The 25,536-nt window shown below is 42.3% G+C and overlaps 1 protein-coding gene across 4 annotated transcripts in view; it reads right to left on the bottom strand.

Moving 5' to 3' along the window:
- polr3e (polymerase (RNA) III (DNA directed) polypeptide E) overlaps positions 1-25,536 on the bottom strand; it is a 70,577-nt gene that overhangs the window by 15,128 nt on the left and 29,913 nt on the right. For 3 of the 4 annotated variants that reach the window (XM_080206785.1, XM_080206788.1, XM_080206786.1), the window contains 10 exons: positions 24,206-24,325; positions 22,410-22,495; positions 19,168-19,212; positions 18,912-19,003; positions 17,929-18,049; positions 15,657-15,738; positions 12,496-12,555; positions 11,675-11,832; positions 8,584-8,648; positions 7,275-7,774 (listed from right to left, as the gene is read on the bottom strand). In XM_080206785.1, coding sequence (XP_080062911.1) covers positions 7,275-7,774; positions 8,584-8,648; positions 11,675-11,832; positions 12,496-12,555; positions 15,657-15,738; positions 17,929-18,049; positions 18,912-19,003; positions 19,168-19,212; positions 22,410-22,495; positions 24,206-24,325 — 1,329 coding nt within the window. The remainder of the gene's footprint in view (positions 1-7,274; positions 7,775-8,583; positions 8,649-11,674; positions 11,833-12,495; positions 12,556-15,656; positions 15,739-17,928; positions 18,050-18,911; positions 19,004-19,167; positions 19,213-22,409; positions 22,496-24,205; positions 24,326-25,536) is intronic. The other variant, XM_080206787.1, reaches the window with a different exon arrangement.

Raw genomic sequence — 25,536 nt, 5'->3', positions numbered from 1 at the left:
CTCGCTGAAGGAAACTTACACCTGATCCTCAACCCCAAACTCTGCACTGCCAAACTCATTCACCCAGACATCAGGAGACCAGTAGAGCTGGACAACCATTTAAACAATTCAAGCACCTCATTGAAACACTGAATTTTAGTTGATTATTGTGCAGGAATTGGTATTTCTGATCAATTATAAATATGCAGCATTTCATTGATACATCATGGGCAGCATTCTAGAAACAACTGCTCAGAATAAATAAGGTGTGAAGATGTTCCAGCAAGCAACTTTGTAAATGACTCTAATACTAACTGATACTGCTCATCACTGCTCGATCAATGCATATGCAACTGCTGATTTTACACATGGTTACTTGAAGTGGTGAGGAGCATTTCTGGCTGTGGATGTAGCCAGGCTAAGCATGTGTTAACAGTTTAATCTTCACAACAATGGACAGATCTTGACAAACTCCCAACTACAAAGTGATTTTACTGTCAGGGCTCAGTACTGATTAGCAGCAGTGACAATAACAAGGTGGCGGCAGCGGCGGTTGCCGCACAGCGGTGGTGGGATCTCTCATTAAAAGCTGTAAAGATCACTCCTGCTAAATCTGCCACCTTTCAGATCACAGTGAGAACCATTCCAGGAAGTGTCATCTGCCTTTCACACATGCGCTGTCAGTCACCCCATTAGCTCTCTTTCATGTCAATAAACTGCAAGATCAAGCCATGGGGCAACGGTTATCCTGTGAAAGCTGGCAGCAATACTTGGGCAGAATTTACAGCAAAGAAGCAGGGTGATTGTCTCAAGAGGGTCTGTGCTGGTGGTGATTACGCTCCACATGTGCCTCCACCCAGCCCCTTTTTATCTCCGATCTATTCCATTCTCTCTCACATTTATCTACGGTGTTAGTTTCCAGCCCTGCATAATTGGCTCAAGCTACAAGTCTGAATCATTACATTTTCGGAATACTCCAGGAGGTTTCACGTTTCAGCTGATTGATTAGCAGTACACAGCTAATGAGGGTTACTGGGCTACAGAGCTCAAACTGAATTAATGAAATTACAGGAGGTGGCCAACCACTCAGCATTTCTAACAATGCCCTCCTGGTTTAGTCATCTCTCCGAGGAATAAATGGTGGGCTCCAGTATTTTGCTACCTGAAATCAGCAAATGTTAATCACAGAAAATGCAATCCTCCATCAAGTTTTAGATCTTTTTTATGCAAAACAGAAGCATTCACAACACTTCATGCCATTATATTCCAGTATGCAATTACTCCATCCTTATTCCCTGAAATGTACAATCTCTCCCACACTCATGCCAATATCAGTGTGTGAATGAATGGTTCTGCAAAGGCTGGGAACACAACCAGCCATAGATGCAAATCTGATCAGGGTAAAGTTCAAGTTTGCCCCTTGGCTGATACAGCAACTTGCAGCTATACCGCATTTCACATTCACAGGACTTTCCAAAGCCCAGTTAATTAATAATTTTCAAAGAGCAACCAATACGTACAGGCAGAAAGAACAAACAATTAATACAAACATCCTTGAGAAATGGGGTAGCAAATCATAATCAAGGCTAAGGTGCAATATTGGATTGTCAGCTTTCAGATGGGTGCGAAATCTGGCAGATCTGTTGTGCAGGGATGGTAGCAGTTATTTTGTATGCCTTGGTCAATTTTCTGCCCAATTTCAATTGAACTGAATGTTCATAATTGTAGAGATCTCAGTGAGTGTGTGCACATATGTGTATAAGATATATTAAACATATAACAGAGCACAGGAGGCATGTTAGAGAGAACTAGGATTTAGTAGTGCACAAGAGAGATCACAGCAGGGAATGTGGCAGAGTGTGTGTATTTGCATTTATATTCCAGATCTTGGGTGGGTGGACCAGACTCTGCCATGGCTGCACAAGAAAAAAGACAATGGTTAAAACAAGAAAAAGTGGAAGTCTGGCACATCTCCTGGATGAGTTGCATCTTCCCAGCCTGACAACCAGATCTCAGGAGGTTTTAGCTGTCAAAATGAATGATTCTCCATTTCCGCAGCTCGGAGTACAGAGCTGAATCGGCAGAGGTTCTGCAGGGGGCAGAAACTGCTAGTGAAGGCTGGCATCATTCATCGCCTGGGCAGGTGTCAGCACTGAACTCGGCCCCAGCCACTGCATCTAATTGCAGAAACTAAACGACAGCTGCTTTCCCCGGGATGGCAAACTGCCACATTCAGCATGTTGCTAGCAGCAGCAGAAAGCCATGCTGCATTGTGATGCCAGGGCGAGCACCCACAGGGTTCTGAGAATACCATTCCAATCTCTGCTGAAGATTACCACCATGTGGATATGCCGGCGTTGGACTGGGTAAACACAGTAAAAAGTCTGACAACACCAGGTTTAAGTCCAACCGATTTATTTGACAATACACTCACTAGCTTTCGGGGTTAGTCCCTTTGTCAGGTGAAGGGACCCAACGAAGGGACTAACCCCGAAAGCTAGTGAGTGTACTATCAAACAAATCGGCTGGACTTAAACCTGGTGTTGTCAGACTTTTTACAAAGATTACCATCAGCATGGATTTCCTCAGACCCCTGAGATTTATTTGACCATTACAATTAAACGAAGCATTGGATTCTGTACAAGGTGTTGAGAGACTTCTTATTCTGTACAAGGCACAGCACAAAAAGTAAAATAGCCTCATTAGCTATTAAAACATCTGCAGTTTATCCCCAGTGATTTGGGTCCTGGAACAAGTGCTTTAAAAACAGCCAGATCTTCCAATTAAATTCTGTCCACTTTCACTGTAACACTGTGAGCTCCTGGTATTGGGTGAGAATAATTTCATACTAAGCTTGGTAATTGACTCAGATCACAAGTTGCACTCATGCAGAAAAGACTCAATCTCACACCATGCTGAAATATCTGTGATGTTGCAAGGTTAGCTTTATGCCTCGAAGCCAAAACGCCAGCTTTCCAACTAGCTGCACGTCATCCCATCATTTCCCAATGACTTGCATTCACTAGACTTTAGTCACTTGCTCAAGGCTGATGCATCTCTAACCAGCTCTGACGTACGATTTTAGACCAATTTAAAACGGCATTAGAATTGAAATGATCACCCTGGGTTGGGTTAATCCTCAAACTGCTGGCAACTTGAGGGCATTGCGGAGGGGGGGGGGAACTAATAAACTTTAGGAGTAGCACACACTGATCATAAATATCATCAGCATATTTCAAATCAACATTTCACCTGTATTCACCTCAGTATTGCTAATCTGCCCGATTGACTTCTGTTTAATTTTAAACTTGATTTTTCAGCCAAGCTTCCTTTTTAAATATATCAATAGGCAGAGGTCACTTGGCCTATTGTACCTCTGCTGGTTCTTTGGTAGAACCATATTTTTGGTTGTGCTGAAAATGTTTGTAAAATTATTCATCTCCATTTCTTTCTCATCTACGTCAAGTTGAAAGTTGCAGATTTGAGTTCCACTCCAGCACACAACTGCAGTTGACACACCAGGTTCAGATGGATGCTGAAGATCCCACGACATTTCTGGTATCTAGACCACAACCAACATTCCAACAAACACACAGTAACTGGCCAATCATCTTTTTATGGGATGTGAAGCAATGCTGTGCACAAAACTGCTGCTCTGTTCACCAAGGTAACAACAGCTACTAAAACATGGAATACGGGAGTTGGGACGTCTTGTTGAAGTTGTACAAGATATTAGTAAGGCCATGCTTGGAATATTGTATACAGTTCTAGTCACCCTATTATAGAAAGGATATTATTAAACTAGAAAGAGTGCAGAAAAGATTTACTAGGATGCTAGTGGGACTTGATGGTTTGAGTTATAATGAGAGACTGGATAGGCTAGGACTGTTTTCCCTGGAATGCAGGAGGCTTAGGGGTGATTTTATGGATGTCTATATAACATGAGGGGCATGGATTTGCTAAATAGTCAATATCTTTTCCTAAAGGTAGGGGAGTCTAAAATTAGAGGGCATAGGTTTAAGGTGAGAGGGGAGAGATATAAAAAGGTCCAGAAGGGAAATTTTTTCACTCGGGGTGGTGAGTGTCTGGAACAAGCTGCCAGAGGCAGTAGTAGAGGCAGGTACAATTTTGCCTTTTAAAAAAGCACTTAGGCAGATACATGGGTAAGATGGGTATAGAGGGATATGGGCCAAATGCAGGCAATTGGGATTAGTTTAGTGGTTAAAAACTGGGTGGTACAGACAAGTTGGGCTGAAGGGCCTTTTTTTTTGCTGTAAACCTCTAACACTACAAGGCAATCACTGCTTGGGAAGTGCTTTCAGCCATTCCTGAGAGACTAAGGTACAGGATCAATTTAAGAGTTGGGAACTTGACTTTATATTTATAAAAAGGTCTTTGACAAAATGTGAAACCAGATCAAAAGAAGTTAACACATCAATTCTAATGCAGTGGGCATTTATTTGATAAGGATCTTTGGGTTACTGCACCACTAGCACAAGAGACTTCAGAACATCCATTAGCATCAATAATTTAGAAGGCTTTGTGCAGTTGTCATGATCTGTTAACAGCTGAGAGTCTCTATCCTGGGCTCTGATCACATGCAAAGCTGAAATATTGAACTTGCTTTATTCCTTCTCTTATATTATAATCTCTTAGATACAAATCTGCTCCTGTGCTTAATCTGTCCTGTCGTTCTATAGATTTAAATTCTCTTTACAATGATAATGAAAGAGCATTTTTAATTATCATTCTATGAAGTAGATTCTACTGACCACAATCCCTAATGTGTTAGAAGGAGCAGAGGTAGCAAAAGTACAGAAAGTTGCAAGGTCAGAGGAAGGCAGAAGAGTGAGGCTGAGGTGCCAGAGACTGCTGGGTGAAGACCTCATACTTCTGCTCCTAATTCCTATGTTCCTATTTTGGAGACAAAGAAATGCCAGAGTTCCTTGTAGGTGTTGCATTAGTACCAATATTAAAATGCATTGGGTTTAATGTTACACAGGGGAGCTCCCACAGACTGCAAGGTTGACTCATTACAGCTCTTGGTACAGAATCTGTTCTCACTAGATACTTTGAGCATAAAATCCAAGCTGACACTCCAGTGCAGTTCTGAGGGAGTGCTGCACTATCAGAGTGGACATTTTCTGAATGGGAACTAAGGCCACGCCTGCTCCCTCAGGTAAAGATCCAGTGGCACTATTTTGAAGAATAGCAGGGATGTCCTCCACACTGTCCTGGACAAGGTGCGTCCCTCAATCAACATCACACAAATTGCTTACCTGTTCACAATCACAATGCTGTTTGTGGGAGCTTTCTATGTACAAACTGGTTTCTGGGTTTCCCACATTACAGCAGTGACTACATCTCAGTGCTTCACTGGTTTTAAAACATTTGGGACTTCCTGTCGTTGTGAAGGGTGCTATATAAATGAAAGTAATTTTTTTCCCATGGTCCAGAACCAGATGCTGCTTAAGAGATATCACACATCAATACAAATAAAGAAAGTGAAAATCTAAATTCTTCCATTTCTGGAGAGATGCAGGGAGGAGATGACACTTATCCAAAATGATGTGGAGATGCCAGCGTTGGACTGGGGTAGGCACAGTAAGAAATCTCACAACAGCAGGTTAAAGTCCAACAGATTTATTTGGTAGCACAAGCTTTTGGACCACTGCTCCTTCATCTGATAAGTCTCACCTGATGAAGGAGTACCGCTCCAACAGCTCATGCTACCAAATAAACCTGTTCGACTTTAACCTGGTGTTGTGAGACTTCTTACTGTATTTATCTAAAATCCCGGTGATTCCCAAAGCAGGTTATTTAAATTCTAGTAAACATAAGACAGAGAGGAGCTGGCATTTTCATCTGGGGCTCCCCAAAGAGCAACTCCTGAAATAACATCTCTCACCAGGTTCATTATTGCTTTGAATGCAGTGTCTGGTGAGGGTAGGAAGGTGTAAGATGCCCCGGTGCCTCTCTGACTGGACTGAATCACCTTCAATAAAAGGAAGAAAATGTGGAACACAGCACAAGATTAACACCTGCCATCTGCCAAAGCTGCAGACTGTGGGGAGGCTCCAATGCATTCTTTTGATTTGAGTAAAACAACAGCATTGGTAAATTTGTGCTGTATAATGCTACCACTTCACATTCTCATTTACTAGGCTTCCTTCATTAAGTCAATGTCATGCACGAGGAACCCATTCCAACCCTTTCCCTGACCAACTGTATTTCATAGCAGCCTCACCCAAACTCTCTGGTGCTGAGTAGGCCTCAGAAACTCCCCAGTATTTTATCCGTTATGTGAAAAAAGTTGGCAGGTTATCTGACAGTGAAGGATATCATAGACCAGCTCAAACCGGTCTCCAGCTTTCAGAAATCTGAGCAGATCTTATTTGCCCTTCAGGTAGACACAGGACTATTCAAAGATGAGGAAGTGGAGTTTCTCATGGTGTCCTGACCTTCACTCATCACTGAATCACCAACAGAAAGGTATTATCTGGTCATTTAAATCATTGTTCATGGAAGCTTTCCGTGTACAAATGGGCTGGAACTTCTACATTCCAACACAGGCTGCATTCCCAAACAATGAATTGGCTGTGAATTATTTTGGAAGGTCCTAAGGGTATGCAAGGCAATATATAAATGCAATATTCTTACTATCCAACTTTCTTAGTACCTATATCTTATAAAAAGGTGACTTTGTAGGAAATCCACAATTCCACACCTCATAAACCCACACCAAACAGTGAAAATAAAGGCTGGAGAAATGAGAATTAAACATTTCAAAACAGAATATATAGATCTTTGTTGGGTATTGAAAGTTTCAGGACTAAGGCAGATAGTTGGAGTTGGGGCACAAGTCGGAAATAATCTAATTTAAAGACGAGACAGGCTTGAGGGGCTGAATGGTTTAGAAGTGTAGAATTGTACAGTGGAGGTGGTCATTTGGCCCATCAAGTCTATGCTACTAGCCCTTTTGAGAGTAATCACGCGAGTCCCTGCTCTTTTTCTCCTTTTATTCCTCCCCCAAATCTTAGCTGCTCATGTCACCACTACTTCCTTTACCAATCACCTTAACTCAGTGCCCTCTGGCTATCAACTTTTTAGCCACTGGAAGTGGTTTCTCTTTATTGACTTGATCTAAACTCTTCACCGTTTTAAGCACATCTGCTAAATTTCTGTAATTTCTCTGTTCTCTCCTGCTCCTATAACTGCAGGACACAATTCTCCTGTTATCACAAGTACATTCACCAGAGTTTATAACAGCTATAGTGTAATATATAGATACTCACAGGCACCAAGATCTGTTTGCATCCACAGCCCAAAAGGGTCTCCTGTAACATTCGATCTGAAATGCCGCTGAATAAAATATGCCCAGGGGGCAGACTTGCCAAGTGCAGGTTAAACAGTCGCTTCAGTTCACTTAAACTGAGCACATAGTGTTTCCTGAGCATGCCCCGCACAAATTCTTTCAGCTCTGCTGTCACAACCTCACTCCGAGCCCCCTGGCACTCAGCACGCAAGTCTGCCGAGTCACGGGAGCTCTCATCTGAGTGGACCCCATTGGCCGCCTCATTTCCCAGCCGTGAGTCCGTGTCCATGGGCTCCTCATCGCTCAGCGGCTCCTCCTTGATCTTGATGTTGAGAGGAGTGCCCTCAGGTGCCTGAGCGCCAGTCCTGTGTGGGGCCTTTCGCCGCCGGTAGTCGTTCTCCAGGACAGCATGGTTCTCCCGTGCTCTCTCTTTAGCCGTGGCCACTCTCCGCTCCCCACACACCACTGCTGGCATGACTGCTGAAAGCAAAGCAAAGACAATTCACCCCTTTTGCACAAGAACATTATAAACTGCAGAAAGCCACTTGTCTTTCTATTCCCCTTATGATGTATTTTAAGGATTGAAAGAGGCCATGCAGCCCAGCTAGTCTATGTTGGCATTCACATTCCACATCAGCCTCCTCCCATGTCCGTCTGCATCTTCTATTTCTTTCTTTCTCAGATAATTATTTAAATTCCCTTGCACGCAAATTTCTGATTTTGATGGAAAAGTGGATAGAATTACAAAGTGCAATCCCAAACATGTTAAAAGCCCAATAATTCCACATTAAAAAAATATAATTTAATCTGTTGTTTAGAGTTGTTTGTTTTAATGTTTCCAGAGAATCATAGAATTGCTACAGGGCAGAAGAAGACCATTCAGTCCATCAAGTCTGCATTAACTCTCCTACAGAGCACCTTACCAGACCCTATCCCCGTATTTATCCCATTAATCCCCCTTACCTACACTCCTGGGGCACTAAGGAGCAATTTAGCATGGCTAATCCACCTAACCTGCACAGCTTTGGACTGTGGGAGCAAAACTGGAGCACTTGGATGAAATCCACACAGACACAGGGAGAATATGCTAACTCCACATCCAAGGCTGGAATTGAACCTGGATCCCTGGGGCTGAGATGCAGCCATGCTAACCACTGTGCCATTGTGCCTCCCCAAAACAAGTACATGCTACATTGAGTTAAAAATGGAAAGTCTAATTCTTTTTTGGGTTTGCCATAAATTAAGTACAATCAGTGATTAAAAGTTGACTAGTTTCTTGACATGTTTACCTGCTTGAGAGGTGGGTTTCTTTGGCATCATGTCTTCCTTGGAGAGATTGTACACTTTCTCCAACCTGCACATAAAGATGTCCATAGTTACAACTGAGAACATACCTCCCGTTGTAATTGCTTTATTCCATAACCCCCTCCACTGATGGGAATTTAATTGCCAATTTGGCTGGACATCTAACTCCAATTCACCATCTCCTATCTGCGGTTAAATAAAAGTTGAACTTATTGTAGGAAATATTCTGTAAAGATCCCAAGGATCTCCATTTATCAAAGACAAAACATCTTAAGTCTAAAAGTTAGATTTCTGGTAAGCTTGAGCAGGGAATAGGCTAACAAATTTTATTTATTTTACTATATCCAACTTGTTCAGACTTCAGAAGACAGGGATTTTGCTGCTAGGGAAATAATTCTGTCGGATAAAGCTCCTACCAGTAATTGTGATTTTTGGAGAAATGGGGATAGTCTCTCTCAACTCTGGGTGGGGGAACAATCTCTCCCAGTAATCCTGGAAGACAATGTCTTCATGTCTCAATACATCCCACAAACAATGTCGCTGGGAATGTATTACAAAGCCCCCTTTCCATCACAATGCATACATGCAGGCACACAAGAACTGCCTGGAATGTTACACATTCATCCTACAGCAGCAGGCAGCATATTGAAAAGGGAAATCAAAAACCCAAAGCTGACTGGGGAGAGTGGTGGGAGGGGTGGGGGAGGTGTTTAATTTCAATTAAAATGCAGGGTTTTGTCAGTTTTCTCTTGGTAAAATATTCACTCATCAACACTGAAATCATCTAGGAATGAGCCACAACTCTAAGTTAGCAATGATACTTGATAGCCTGCTACATTGGTGCTCCTATGGGAATGAAGGAGCCAGTGACTATGCAAAAAGTCTGCACAGAAAGGTTCTTTGTACAAGATGCAGTTGCATGGTTCAAAAAAAAAACCTTATCTTTGTGCTTGAAAGGAATGAATGGAAACAAGGACGATGAGTTTTAAGAGAATTACACAGTGCAATAATTTGAAGTATGCAGAATCAAGTAGTAACATGCTAAAGACTTAGTTAGGGTGGAGTGACAGACAGTCAGTCTGATCACATTAACAGCTTAGCCGCAGAATTATGCTGTTACCATAGAAACAGCATCACCTTGGTACAGTGCAAAGGGAAAACAGTGCAAAGGGACTTAATGTGCTGAGTAGGATGGAGCTTTGTGTTATCACAAGGAGGGAAGGATTCAGCAGCAATGACTTGGTGGTTTCAGACAGCAAGGAGAAATAATAAAAATAAAGGCAGACAGCGAGTGACTTTTGGCACTTCTGCTCCTTCCGGTAATCAGCAGAAGTGAGTCATTGGCAGCACTTAGCAGGCAATCCACTGAGCTGGAAATGTGACTTAGAGTCAGTGAGGGAGGCTCAAAAATTAAAGTTGCAAAGGTCGTACAGTAGCCCCTTGAAACAATGTTTACCACATTGAAAATTCTACAATTCTTGGAGGGTTTGATAAGATGGATGCTGACAGGGTGTTTTCCTGACTGGGGAGAGAACAATAGTCTCAGATTATGGAATTGGCTGCATAGGTCTGAGATAAGGAGAAATTTCTTCAGAGGATTGTGAATCTTTGGAATTCTCTACCCAGAGTTAAGGATGTTCCATGTTGAGTACATACAAGATAGAGATCAATAAATTTATGGATACTAGGAACTAAGAATACGGGGACAGGGGTAGGAAGGAATATTCGAGATGGCGCCAGAGCATGGCAACTTTTTTCAAGCTGTGCCTATCATACTCGCTAATTCTGTTACTCTTGTTTTATGCTTACACCCTAGCTATGACTGTAACGCTACATTCTGCGCTACATTTCCTTCCCTATGTATGGTATGCTTTGTCTGTATAGCGCGCAAGAAACAAAACTTTTCAGTGCACACTAACATATCTGACAATAGATCAAATTGGGTGTAACTGATGCAAAAGATCAGTTATGATCTTACTGAACAGCAGAACAGGCTTGAAGGCCCGAACTCAATATATTTTAACTGCTCCTTTCCCTGATCCTGTCTAAGCGTCTGAGGGGGTCAGTTTAGCCAGCTGAATAGTTGCTTAGTGATGCCGACAGTGCGGGTTCAATTCCTGCACAGGGTGAGGTTATCGATGAAGGCCCTTACCCCTCGCCTGAGGTGTGATGAACCTTCAGTCACTAAGTTAAATCACCACCAGTCATCTCTCCCTATCAAAGGTAAGTGCAGCCTATGGTCATCTGGGGCTATGGTGACTTTACCTTTCCTTTATTGTTTACTTTTACCCCCATTTCCTCAAAAGGCTAAATGCATTTTCCTTTATGTCATAAGAACATAAGAAATAGGAGCAGGAGTAGGTCAACTAGCCCTCTGAGCCTGCCCTGCCATTCAATAAGATCATGGCTGATCTGTCTTGGCTCAGTTCCACTTTCCCGCCCTCTCCCCATAACCCTTAATCCCCTCTCTTATCAAAAACCCATCAACCCGCGTCTTAAAAATATTTAGCGAGGTAGCCTCCACCACTTCAACGGGCAGAGAATTCCAGAGATTCACCACCCTTTGTGTGAAGAAGTTCCTCCTCAACTCCGTTCTAAACCACCCCCCCCCTTTATCTTGAGGCTGTGCCCCCTAGTCCTACTATCCTTTCTGAGTGGGAAGAGTCGCTCCACCTCTATCCTATCCATCCCATTCATCATCTTATACGTCTCAATGAGATCTCCCCTCATTCTTCTAAACTCTAACGAGTACAAGCCTAATTTATTCAGCCTCTCCTCCTAGCTCAACCCCCTCAACTCCGGCATCAGCCTAGTAAACCTCCTCTGCACTCCCTCCAAGGCCAAAATATCCTTGTGTAAATACGGCGCCCAAAACTGTACACAGTACTCCTGTATTTAGAAATTGAAAGACTGACTCACCCTCATCACAGCTTGCAGTAATACTGTAAAACTATGCAATGGCATGGTTACTGGACAAGCAATTCAATCCCTGCTCCAATATACTCAGTTTGACATTTTACAGCTAGCGTGATGGCTATGCATTTTTCCCCAACCCCTAGTGAGATAATGGATTACTTGGCCTGAATCCCCAGCCAAAGCATGTGCTGCCTCTGGACAACATCTGGATGCTTCTTTACAAACTCTGCGTCGGGAGGAAGCAGGAACTCCCAGCCCTTGTTGATGCGCGGAACTGCCATTTGCTCCAGGAAGTCCTTCACATCCTCAGGTGGGAGCTGGTCAATAAAGATGAACAGAGGTAAGGTTGCATTCCCTGACTTTACGAAGCAAATTTTGATCATTATAATGAATAAAGTCAATGTTACACATGCTGTTCAGCACATGTTTGAACCCAATCTGGAACTCCAAGAGAATGGGTTCCATATATCAATGAACAGCAAACTTGTATTAATTTAAAAGTGCCAATGGCCCAACTCATTGCAAAGTTATGGTCCTTTTCTATTCATCCTTGGAAAAGCTACAACTCAAAGTTAAACATTGTGAATATTTGATTATAACATGCACTCATCTCCTAGCACGTGTCAATTGATTTATAAAGCTATTTTCAGTCATTATTAAAAGATGCCAAAACTCATTAGAGTTTTAACAAATGCGTCAAAAATAAACATTTCTTAAAATCTCTGCCTCTGGATCTGGATGTGTTGTGCATATCATATTGAGTGTATGTGTTTGTATATGCAAATGTCTGAGCATGAATGCATCAGAGTGCATGGGGAAGGGAGTGAGACAAAAGGAGTATGACATTTTCAAAGCACTACAGTTGAAGATTTTGGTTCGTAAATACATTCTGTACTATTAGTTTTATCCACATCACTGAGCTAAACAAAGTCAGGAGTACAGCAGTAACGGCAGAGCATGGTTCTGTGCATACTGCGTACCTTGATCACTGCAGCTATTTCTTTCCGTACGACCCAGAGATCCTGGGTAAACTTCCACATCTGCAACAGGAGAAACAAGGAAAAAGCACAATTCAAATTAAAATTTGATGCTTAACAATCTAGATTCACAGGGGTGCTGGGTTTAGACAGTTACATTAGGACGATAGGTGGCAAATAAACTAGATTGAGGGGGGGGTAATCTGATCGAGGCATTTAAAACAATGAAAGGAGTTGATAGAATTAGTGAAGAGATACTATTTTCTTTGGGTGGGCAAGTAAAGAGTCCAGAACAAGGGGCATCATCTTAAAATTCAAGCTGAGGCCATTTGGGGTGAAATCAGAAAACAATTCTTCAAAGGGGAATGGAAATCTGGAACTCCCTTCTCCAAAAGGGTGCTGGGAATGAATCTGACATTTACAATGCCATGGTCAATAGATTTTTATTAGGTCCAAACTTTTGCAGTTCCTATCTCTATGAGGCACAGGAATTTGAGCTGCGAACACTCAAATGTTGTCTCAATTCACTCTGGTGGGTTACATAGCCAGTTATAACTTATCACCAAATTCCGAGTGAGAAGCACACCAGGAACTGCATCCCCTCCCTGAGTATTTCTTCATCTGTGCAAAGGAGCACTTCTTCCTAGAAACTAGAAATGGAAGGTTATATTTTTCAGGGGCAGCATGGTGGTTAGCACTGTTGCCTCCCTGCACCACAGGCCTGAGTTTGATTTCTGGCTTGGGTCATCGTGCATACCCCACACAGACATTCTCCTATTTCTGCGTGGGTTTCCTCTGGTTGCTCTAGCTTCCTCCCACAGTCCAAAGATCTGCAGGTTAGGTGGATTGGCCATGGTAAGTTGTCCTTCAGTGGGGACTAGCTAGAGTAAATGCATGGGGTTTTGGGGATAGGGCCTGGGTGGGATTGTGGGGTCAGTGCAGACTCAATGGGCTGAATGGCCTCCTTCTGTAGGGATTCTATAATCAGGAAAGGACAAAACAAACCAGGCCATTTTCCTCTTGAAAAGAGAAGCCTGAAGAATGATCTAACATTATGGGAAAGTGTTAAAACAAGAAGCCATCAGTATGAGACCAGGAAATCAAATGGGAAATTGAAGAGAAATGTCTTCACAGAGTGGTTACAATGTGGAATTCACCATCACTGGAATGGTTGATGCGAGTTGTACTCTATTTAATGGGAGGCCTCATAATCACATGAAAGAGAAAAGAAATGGGGTAATACTTGGTATTAGAAGAGGAGACTAGGAGGTGGTTCAAGCAAAGGATGAACATCACTATCGACTGGTAGGGTCAGTTGGCCAGTATCTGTGCTGTGTATTAATCCACATGGTTCTGTGAAGTGCCTTGGCTCAGAAAAGGTTCAGTCCCCTCTTCATTATCACGTTGCTATTAGTGAGAGCTTGCTTTATGCTCACTGGCTGCTGTCTCCTTCACATTATATCAGTGACTATGCACCAGCTTGCCAGAGTACAGTTGCTTGGGCACATTCCACAGACACTCACCAAGACGGGAGTGTGGTGTAGTGGTACGAAACTGGACTAATAATCTAGAGGCCCAGGTCAATGCTCTGGGGATTATAGGGTTCAAATTCTACCATGGCAACTGGTGGAATTTAAATTCAATTTATAAAATATAGAACTTAAAGTTAGTCTTGGTAATGGTGACTGTGAAGCAATATTGATTGTTGTAAGCTAATGCCCTTTAGGGAAGGAAATTTGCCATCCATACCCAATCTGGCCTGCATGTTACTCCAGACCCACAGCAATGTGGCCGACTCTTCAGTGCTTCCTGAAATGGCCTAGCTAGCCACTCAGTTCAAGGACAATCCAGCTTGGACAACAAGTGCTGGCCTAGGCAGTGACACACAGAATCGCATAAAGGAATAGAACAAAGCAAATACACCCAGAATCACACTGCAATCAATTCAAGTGTTCTGGAGCCCAGCCAATTTGTTTTTCTGCCTTACAAATCAGAAAAATCAAGGAATATATTACTGATAAAAGCCTCATTCCACAGGTGTTTTACTTGGAAAAGCCTGGCCCAGATGATCAAAAGATACCAAGAACATTGACAAGATAACATAATGCAGGTATTTTAAAATTAGAGAGAGAGGTGGAGAGGTTTAGGGAGAGGATTCCAAATATGAGGCAGCTGAAGGCAAAGCTTCCAATGATAAAATGTATAAATCTGAAGACATGCCAGAATTGAAGGAGTGCAGAGATCTCAGAAGTTGTAGGGCTGGTGGAGGTTGCACCACGTTTTCCACTCCATAAAACAGCAGCAGAGGTTAGCATTACTGCCTCACAGCGCCAGAGATCTGGATTCTATGCTGGCCTCAGGTCACTGTCTGTGTGGAGTTGCACGTTCTCCCCATGTCTGCAAGGGTTTCCTCCAGGTGCTCCGGTTTCCTCCCACAGTCCAAAGATGTGCGGGTTAAGTTGATGGGCCATGCTAAATTGCCAGGAATTAGCAGGGTAAATACGTAGTATCACGGGGAAAGGGCCAGGGTGTGATTGCCTCCGAATGGCCTCCTTCTGCACTGTAGGGTTTCTATGATTGTATGAAAATACGCAATGCAGAACTGAAACTGCAAAGGAATTAGTCAACTAATAGTCACAACCCCAGACCCATTAGCTTTCTGGTTTGATTTAGTTGTAGAATTCTCATCTCTGAGCCAGAAGACTGTGGGTTCGTGCTCCACTCCAGACTCTTCAATCCATGAATCTTTTGCGACAATCCTGCTGCAGCATTGAGGGAGTGCCACACTGTTAGAGATGTCATTTTACACATGAAACTTTAAATCCTCTCAGGTAAACACCAGAGGTCCTAAGCACTGCTGCCTTACAGCGCCAGGGACCTGGGTTCGATTCCCAAGTTGTATCACTGTCTGTGGGAAGCGTGCACATTTTCCCTTTGTTTGCATGAGCTTCCTCCCACAGTCTGAAAGACATGCTGATTAAGTCTACTGGCCATGTTAAATTCTCCCTTAGTGTACCCGAACAGTGGCCACATTTCAGAAAAAACTAGATTGGCTATATAACACTTTGGGACATCCTACAGTCATGAAAGACAGCATAGAAATTCAAGTCTTTCTATTTAATTCAACATTAATGGAGAACCAAAAGTAATATTATTGTACTTACAACAAAGTCCCTTCCTCTGCACAGCACTTCAGCAGCAACTCCACTGTGCGGGCTGCAGCTGTCCTTTGGATACAACACATCGCTGTTCAAGGACAGTTGCTGGTTACTTAATTGTGTGAAAAAATATATACATATACACTTATCAAAAATATTCATTGAACTAAACCATGCTGTGAATTAGATAGATCCCTTCTCTTCACAATCAGCCTGAGCAATGGAATCAACAAATTTCAATCTCGAGCTCTCAGATTGTGAACCAGAGCCCAAAGATATCAGACTCCTTTACACACAAGAGCATCAGAAACAAAGACAGGTTTATGAGAATAGGTTACATAGACTGGACATATATTCTTTAGGAGATTAAGGGGAGACCTAATTGACATTTTTAAGATGAGTAATCAATAATACAGTAAGTAGAAACTACTTCCTTTGGCTGAAGAAAGTATCCAGAACAAGGGGGGTGGAGGTGTGTCATGTCTGTGTGTGTTTACAGCTGCCATCTTGATGCTGATGGTTAGGATTGTGGATGATTAAAAGGCAGAGGAGATCTTACTCCCAACTGCAATTCATAGGATCGCTACAGTGTAGATGATCATCATTTGGCCCATCCAGTCTATACCAACTCTCCAACAAAACATCTTACCCAGGCCTACCACTTACCCTATCCTTGTAACCCCACACACTTATTCCACTAATTCCATTAACTTACATATCTTTGGACACTAAGGGGTAATTTAGCATGGCTGATCCATCTAACATTTGTACTGAGAGGGGAAACCGGAGCAGTGGGGAAAACCACTCAGACATGGGGAGAATATGCAAAGTCCACACGGTTACCAAAGACCAGAGCTGAACCCAGGTCCCTGGCAGCAGTGTTAACCACTGTGCCACCGTGTCGACCAGATGATCTGCAGCCAGCTTTCTTTGTGCTTTGCAAAGGTCCCCATAACTATATTGATAATGTAGTAAAGGTTTCCAGGGATTTAACCACATACACTGCAGATCTGTTCCCGACAGCTTGCATTTCAGGTGTGATAAATATCTCAGTTTCAAATGGAAGAACCTGACACAGGGACATTATGGGAGAGACTAAGACTAGGGAGCACAGTTTAAAAATAAGGGATCTCTCAAGACAGAGATGAGGAGAATTTTATTTTCCTCTGAGAGGGTTAAGTCTGTGGAATTCTCACTTGCTGAGAGCAATGGGAGCAGGGCACTGAATATTTATAAGGTGCATTAGATAAGGACCTTGACTGACATGGCAGTTAAAGGGTATAGGGAGTAAACAGAAAAGTCAAGTCTACCATTAGATCAGTCATGGTGATGCAATGGCTAGGCAGGCTTGAGGGGCTGAATGGCCTCCTTCTAATTCATATGTACATACATGTTTGTACTGGTATATAGTGAAGCTAAAACCTCGTGCAAAATTACTTTTTGGGTTGGGAACTTTAAAGGTGAAAAGCAGTAGCAAGTTGGAGTAAGTTGGGGAGGAAGGTGCAGACTGTAGAGGAAGCCCAGTGACTCTGAAGAGATTGTTAACCACAGAATAGTGACATTGCCTCCATGAAACTCATTCCCAGGGGACCTTCAGTCACATAACTCAAGATACCATGTTTCAGTTCAAAATATGTTGCGCAAGTTATTTTAACTGTGTTATAGTTTCACCCTTCAATATAGTAATTTTTAAGTTTAAAGATTGACCATGGCAGATGAAATGCATCAACGATTGTTAAAGGAAGCTTTTAAGTGAAAGCGATAAAGTACTATATTTAGCAGACTGTCAGATGAAGTGTCAGTGTATCAGACACCATGTTAGGAGACACCATGAAAACCAACAGACCATTACAAATGGGAAAACCGCACTAACACAGGTTGTAAAACAGTCACAAGGACAACCTGGAGTCTGGAAAGGTTTAGTGGCTGGCAGAAGCCTCTCTCTCTACATTAAAGAAATGCTGGAAAAACCCCGCGCTTGTAGTTAAATTTACAACCTCATCAACGGTATCAATAAAGTTGTTAAGCTGAAAATATTTATGGACAGGATCAGAACTTCAAACTATTGCACTCGGCATCAGTAAAACATTTCACTGGAAGTGAAAGAACTTAATATGAGGGTAAGAGGGAGAATAAAGATAACTGGAGGCAGTAAAATATTAATTTAAAATTCCTCTCCTCGATTGATAGATTTGGATTTAACGATCATCATGTTTGGTCAGCTACAAACATTTAAAGAAATCTCACATTAACTAAAAATAGTATCTTCAGCATGTACCTTTTAACGACCCAGCATCCCTGAACTAACATGGCCACTTGTTGAATACAACGTAGGACGGCTGTGGAATCTACTCCCGATCCCAGAAGACCCATCAGGTTTGCAAACTGCACAACTTTTACTGCGGGGGAAAAAAAACAAAGAAGCTGATAAGAAGCAATTAACTTTTTCCTCACCTTGTACATTTAAAACACCTCGTACTCAACTTACTGGGAACAGTGTTATAGGCAAGTTACTAGTGTACTTATACAAAAGGCAAAGCTTGTATTGCTTAGGCAAAGCTCAAATAGAGCACAGGGTGAATTTTATAAAATACATGCTCCCAGCGCACACAATCTCCCCCGCTGGGAGAATTCCTGTGATGTCCAAATATGTGTCCTCAGTAAGCTGGATCCATGCCAGGACAGCAAAAATTGCTGCCAATGCTCAATACTGCAACAACTTTCATTTACATGGTGTACTTAGATCCCAAGGTTCTTCACAGCAGCATTATCACACAAAATGCGATATTGGGCCACTTGAGGAGATAGTAGACAGCTTTGTCAATGAGGTAAGATTTAAAAAACCAACGGAGGAGAGAAGAGGTTTGGGGAGGGAATTTCAAATCTTAGGGCTGTGGTAGCTAAAGGCCACCAACAGTGGAAGAATTAAAATGGGCAATGTACAAAAGGCCTGAATTAGAAGAATGCAGAGTTCTTGGAGTACTGTAGGGTAGACGATGACAGAAAGAGAAAAAGGTGAGGCCATGGAGGGATTTGATAAGAACAAAAAGATCTAGATTTGAGATGACACTTGACAGGAAACCAATATAGGCCAGTGAACAGGGGGTGATGGGTGAATAGTTTGAGCAAGTTAGGACACAGGCAGCAGAGCTTTAGATAAGTTCAATTTTACAGAGGGTAGAAGACAGGAGGGACTGTCGACGAGCGTTCGGGGAAATACAAGAAAAGAACCTCATCAGCAGACAGTTGCAAACCACTCACCGTTCTTCATCAGGGTCCTCACTTGATCAGCCAGAGGAAGAGTCCGTAGCTGAGCCATAGACAGCACATTGCTGGGGGCCAGAGGCACCTTCCTTAAAAAAAAACAATGCCGATGAAACTCCGAACAGCTTTACCCGCAAGGAAGTGCAATCTCAGATTAATAGAAAACAGCTAGAGCTCTTCAACAAAGCTTGCATTACATTCCAATTTGGGCTTAAGCCATCAGGTCTAAGATGCAAAGAAATTTACAACTTACAATTCCTCTTCTTCAACTGGAGGCATCAACATGGACAAATACTCACTGCAGAGAGAGAGGAAACACTATGAAAAGGAAAGATTCCCATTTAATACAACAGTTCTCAAATACCTGGGCTTGATCAGGAGATTAGGGTGCCACGGTAGCACAATGGTTAGCACTACTGCTTCACTGCCCCAGAGACCCAAGTTCAATTCCCGGCTTGAGTCACAGTCTGCGTGGAGTTTGCACATTCTCCCCATTTCTATATGGGTTTCCTCCTGGTGCTCCGGTTTCTTCTCACATTCTGAAAGATGTGCTGGTTAGGTGCAGTCACCTGAACAGGCACTGGATTGTGGCAGCCAGAGGAATTTTGCAATAAAATTGTTGCAGTGTTAATGTAAGCCTTACTTTTGACTAATAAATACATTTTGCTTTAGATTCTCAACAAGGCTTTAGAGTGTAGAAGCCATGTTTGTCAAATCTGGTCCAGATTAAAAAATTAGTGGATGGTCAATCAGGCAGATTCATCTACTCATTTCTAAAAAAAAAGCAAGGGATTAAATCAAGGGATATTTTTCCAAGATGAACCGAAAATTGGATAAGGTGGTGCTGGTTTGCAATGGAGTACAATTTCAGAAGTGTAATGTGGGTAGGCTATGTTAAATGATCAAAATGGAAAATGGCCTAAGGAATGGATATTCTCTAAAGGATCCAGGTCCAGCCAACAAGCAAAGCAAACAAGGTCCTGGCAGCATGGTAGCACAGTGGTTAGCACTGCTGCTTCACAGCTCCAGGGACCTGGGTTCAATTCCCGACTTGGGTCACTGTGTGGAATTTGCATGTTCTCTCGTGTCTGCTTGGGTTTCCTCCAGGTGCTCCAGTTTCCTCCCACAGTCCAAAGATATGTGGGTTAGGTTGATTCACTTTGCTAAAATTCCCCCTTAGTGTCCTGAGATGCATAGGTTAGAGAGATTAGTGGGTAAATATGTAAGGATATGGGGGTAAGGCCTGGGTGGGGATTGTGGTCAGCGCAGACTCGATGGGCCAACTGGCCTCTTTCTGCACTATACAGTTTTTATGGTTTCCATAATACTCATGAGGGCCATGAAACAGGGTTACATAGGGCTTTGGCAAAACCTCACACCATTCAAAAGGTTCATGAAAAGAATCAGCCAGGTGCTCAGCCACTGATCATTATCTAGTGAACGGAGATGGGGCTCAGCAATAAGGTGATCCTACAGTCAGCAGGTCATGACACCAACTATCCAGAAAGTGCATTAATATATAGCATCTTTCATTAGCACAATATATCCCAAAGTATTTTACAGCCAATTAAAGTGTGGCCATTTTTACAATATAGACAATGTGGCAGCCAATTTGTGCACAACAAGCTCTCACAAACAAAGTGATGTGGTAATGATGTGGTAATTTTGGCCCTGGAGGGAGTGCAGAGGAGGTTTACTAGGCTGATACCGGAGTTGAGGGGGATTGAGCTATGAGGAGAGGCTGAATAAACTAGGCTTGTACTCGTTAGAGTTTAGAAGAATGAGGGGAGATCTCATTGAGACGTACAAGATGATGAATGGGATGGATAGGATAGAGGTGGAGAGACTCTTCCCGCTCAAAAAAGACAGTAGGACTAGGGGGCACAGCCTCAAGATAAAGGGGAGGCGGTTTAGAACGGAGTTGAGGAGGAACTTCTTCACTCAAAGGGTGGTGAATCTCTGGAATTCTCTGCCCGTTGAAGTGGTGGAGGCTGCCTCGCTAAATATTTTTAAGAAGCGGGTTGATGGGTTCTTGATAAGAGAGGGGATTAAGGGTTATGGGGAGAGGGCGGGAAAGTGGAACTGAGCCACAACAGATCAGCCATGATCTTATTGAATGGCGGGGCAGGCTCGAAGGGCTAAATGGCCTACTCCTGCTCCTATTTCTTATGTTCTTATGACTAGGATATTATAGTATGTGATGTTGTTAAGGGATAAATATTGACCAGGAAATGGGAAGAACTCTCCACCCCGAGTGCTGACAAGGCCTTGTTTTAACATCCCAAGTTAGATGAGGCTTTCTCAGGCTCTGAGACTGCAACTGCAGCAAGAGCAGGAGGAATCAAACACAAAAAAAAGGTAGCTCAATCAATCTCAACCACAGCCACGTGTTACAGCTTGGTTCGCAATGTAGCATTATGAATCAGGTAACAAGAAAGTGATTTATTTGGTTTATTTGTTGGGTTGGTTTGGGGGGTAATGAATTTTCTACCCCAGCTCTTCCCAGGTCTTGTATCACATACACTGTACCTGCTGCCAGGTTATCCGAGATATACTAAAGAAAATAGTAGAAAGAGCTGTTCCCTCCAATCTTCAGCCTCCTGCAATGTGACACTTGCCAGCTCCCTCCTCCCTATAGCAGTGAGCTTCAAGTGTGGAAATCATGATACGTGTTACTTTCTGCAATTTTCAGCACTTCTGAGTTGGGGAGGTGGAACTGGCAAGAGGAACAATACGTGCCCACCACTGTATTCACAGTTGTTTTAGAAACTCAGGAATTGGGCAATTTGACAAACCACCATCAGTTTATGTGATCAGAACCCCTCAAATTGTCTAATAACATCTCAAAGTGTTAAAAGATCAGAACAAAATTTGGATTTTTTTTAGATTAGCAGGTACCACCCATTGTTGGAAATAGGTTACATGTCAATTAAAACACCACCCAAAAACATGGTCATTCTCCATCCTCACTCTGACATCTTTCCACTGAAACTCAATATAAGCATGAGGAACAGCACCTCCTCTTTTGATCAGTCACTTTACAATTATCCAACTTCAACACTCAGATCATAACTACTGTTACAATTTATTCAGACGTAGGTGTTGGCAATGATTCTGCTGTTGCTTTTTAACTTGTTTACACCCATGTTTCCTCCCATTATCACCGTGTCCTTTTGCCTTTTAATACATCTGCCTTCCAGCCAAAGGTTTAACTTCCTGTTCTTTGCTCCCTCCCACCCTTTTATGCCTCTGCATTTGTTTAAAACCTGCTATGTCGCCCACTTCCCCCAGTTCTGATTAAAGGTCACTGATCAGAAACATCAACTCTATCTCTCTCACTAATGATGCTTCCTGACCTGCTGAGTGTATCCAACATTTTCTGTTTTTATTTCTGATTTTCAGTGTTCACAAGTGTGTTTGGACATAAGAGTCTGTGATAAAACAATACCATCTGTAAGTGCAGTAAAATGATCTTCCGAGACGCCCAGCTCATACCTTGGGGATTTTGTTAACTCGCTTGTCTCCACCATGCCAGCCAGCTGACTGAAAAGATATTGTCGCTCGTGCTCAGACCGGCTGTCCTGTATACACAACATAGACATCATCAGTAATCCCATCGTACACAGAAACACACTGCCACCTTATGCCCATGATGTGGAGATGCCAGTGTCGGACTGGGGTAAACACAGTAAGCAGTCTCACAACACCAGGTCCCACTCACCTGACAGAGCAGCATTCCGAAAGTTAGTGGTGTTTGCTACCAAATAAGCCTGTTGGACCTTAATCTGGTGTTGTGAAAGTTCCTACCTTGTGCCTATGACAGACACAGGAAACACTGCCCTCTTGTGTCCAGTTCTAATATAACAGAGACCACCCCATTAAAAACACTGGAATGTACTAACAAAACTTTTTTTCTATATTTAACCGTTTCACAGAAAACACAATTATGGAACGCTTATGGGGAGCAGGAGTTGACCTTCTTTAAATTTAGCATACATCAGTGCCCATTTTAAACATTTATCGTACATAGTTAAAATAACTTCAGGAATTTAATATGGACATCGTTCCTAAAACAGATCAAAACAACTGGTTTCCTAATGCAGGAAAAATGAACAGCGAAAGGTAGATGAACAACAATTAGCAATCATATTCTAACAGAGCAATATCCAGTTTACATGCAACTATTTGTAGAATAAACAGTGCAGAAACAGGCCCTTTGGTTCAACTAGTCTGTGCCAGTGTTCTTGTTTCACTCCAAAACAAAGTAACTACTTGCAATCGCACCATCCATTAAATCTTTACACTCTTTGGTGCGTACCTCTGTTTCATAATTATCTTATAGAATTTATTCAAAAGTGAGTCTGAATTGTACATGCATTGGAAGTTGAAGTTATCAAATCGTCCTCTTATTCTATTGCCAACAAGAGAGCAACTAACCCCATCCACATGGTGGAACTGGAATGGTGAGCAACAGTAACCTGGGTTCCTTTGATTTTAAAATTTACCTCCCAGGAATGACAACAGAGGAATCCGTCCCACAAGTTTCTGGTGCTGCTACTTTCCCAATCCCAGACCCCAGAAAATTCTACCATTCCATCAACAATGATGGCATTTTGTCCATAAATGTTTCAAGTTCTCATCCAAATTTTTGTTTTAAAGGGATTGGAAATGGGAGTTACAATCCCACATTGAATGGACTTCCCCCAGCCACTCTTGTACCAAAGAGGTGCAGGCTGCTGACTGTTAAGTGCCAAATACATCCACCATTGTCAAACTTGAACAATTTCAAAGGATTAAGGAACAAAAGTTTAGCAAACAGAGACAAGCAAAACTAACACATTCAGGAAGCCAAGAGAAATCACTCAGAACAAAAAGAAATGGGGAATCTGCGGCAGAATTCAATTTCCTGTGCATTATTATCGGCACATCCTTAAAATAAAACAAAATTGCGTTTAAGCGATTAGAACATCCCAAATTAAATTGCGCAAAATAAAATCGAAGCATGGGGGAATTAGGCTTTTAATTGAAAGATTTCCAAATAGTAATTTGGTAGTACAGAACTTGAGTATTGCTGAAAAAAAGACATTTTGTTGAAGCTTTTCATCTTGCACTCATCAGGACAATTGCAAGAATATCAATGTATTGGTATTCTTGTGATTGTCCTGACAAGTGCAAGGCAAAAAGCTGTGACGAGCTTTTAGCAATAAGAAAGATAATCAGACACTGCTCCATTTCCATGCTGAGAGGATGGAGTGACTATAAGTCTTTCAGTGGCTTGTCATTGAACATACCTTCACACCACTGTAATGAAGGTGATGCCAGGGTTCTTCTGCCTGTTTCTTCTGCAGGAACTCATAAGACTGAATACGACGCTGTCGAGCTTGCTCACTCTCAGGACGTGAGAAACGTACCTAAGGTCAGTGCAACAAAGACAGCTTTTGGTTACAAACATAACTTAAGTTCCATGTTGAATGAGTCATGCAATAAACAAACTTTTGGATGCCACAATAACATTGGGAAAACACAATTAATGTACAATATTGCACTTTGACTTCGTAATGCAAATAATTGATAAAACAAATTATAAATATAATTTGTATTTATACAGCACTATTGATAGGTTTTAAAAATGTTTTTATTGAAGTATTTCCATTTTACCAATTAATGTCTCACAGTCTGCAACCACCCTGATCAAATGAGGATTTTCTTCATGTTGCTCAGCTCCCCGTCACCCCAACTTAACCAGGATAGCATAGAGTATATTCTCTATGATTAGATAATGACGGGGTGTGCATCAGGATAAATAAAAGGATTAAATGAATAGTGCCAGAGCTCAACAGTTATATTTATTCATTCATGTGATGCAAGTGTTGCTGACAAGGGCAGCACTTACTGTACATCCCTAAACGCACTTGTGGTGGTGGTGGTGGTGAGCTGCCTTCTTGAAATGCAGCAGTCTCTGTGGTCTAGGTAGACCCTTGGTGTCATTCAGAAGGGAGTTCCAGATCTTGAGTCAGTGATAGTGATGGAATACTAACATTGTTCTAAGTATGGATGGAGTTTGCAGCTGGTGATGCCCATGTCCTTCTGGGTGGCAGTGTTTGTGGGTTTGCAATACACTGTTGAAGAAATACTAAAACATCCCAAGCCACATCACAGGAACATTATCAAACAAAATCTGACACTGAGCCACATAAAATGCTGGGGTGGGGGAAGAAAGAGGGAAAATAGGAAGAGGGAGAATTCCAAGTCTGAGGCACGTGAAAGCATGCCTGCCATGACAGAGAGATATCCTAAATAGAAGCCAAACCCAAGACCATGTGTGATTGTGCTCAAGGATACTTTATTACTTCAAGGGTTTTCCGTTTTATATACAAGTTCAGTAATCTCTCACATCATCTAGTTGTACGCTTGCAACAGGCTCTCATCTACCAGTATGGACACCTACTGTCGGCATCCTCTCCGTGGATGGATTTGTAGCATTTCAGCCTAAATGGGGCATGTCAATGGGTTATTTGATTATAAAAGGCTTCAGCTGAAACCTGACCCCACTAGATATAGGTATAGATAGTTCAAAGGAGTTGCTGGAGACTTGGGACATTTGTGAAGAATGAAATACCTG

The sequence above is a fragment of the Carcharhinus amblyrhynchos genome, chromosome 18 (assembly GCF_965287045.1).
Source record: "Carcharhinus amblyrhynchos chromosome 18, sCarAmb.v2.hapA, whole genome shotgun sequence".
Lineage (NCBI taxonomy): Eukaryota > Metazoa > Chordata > Chondrichthyes > Carcharhiniformes > Carcharhinidae > Carcharhinus > Carcharhinus amblyrhynchos.
The sequence above is the reverse complement of the archived record's forward strand: the minus strand, read 5'-3'. Positions and strand labels throughout refer to the sequence as shown.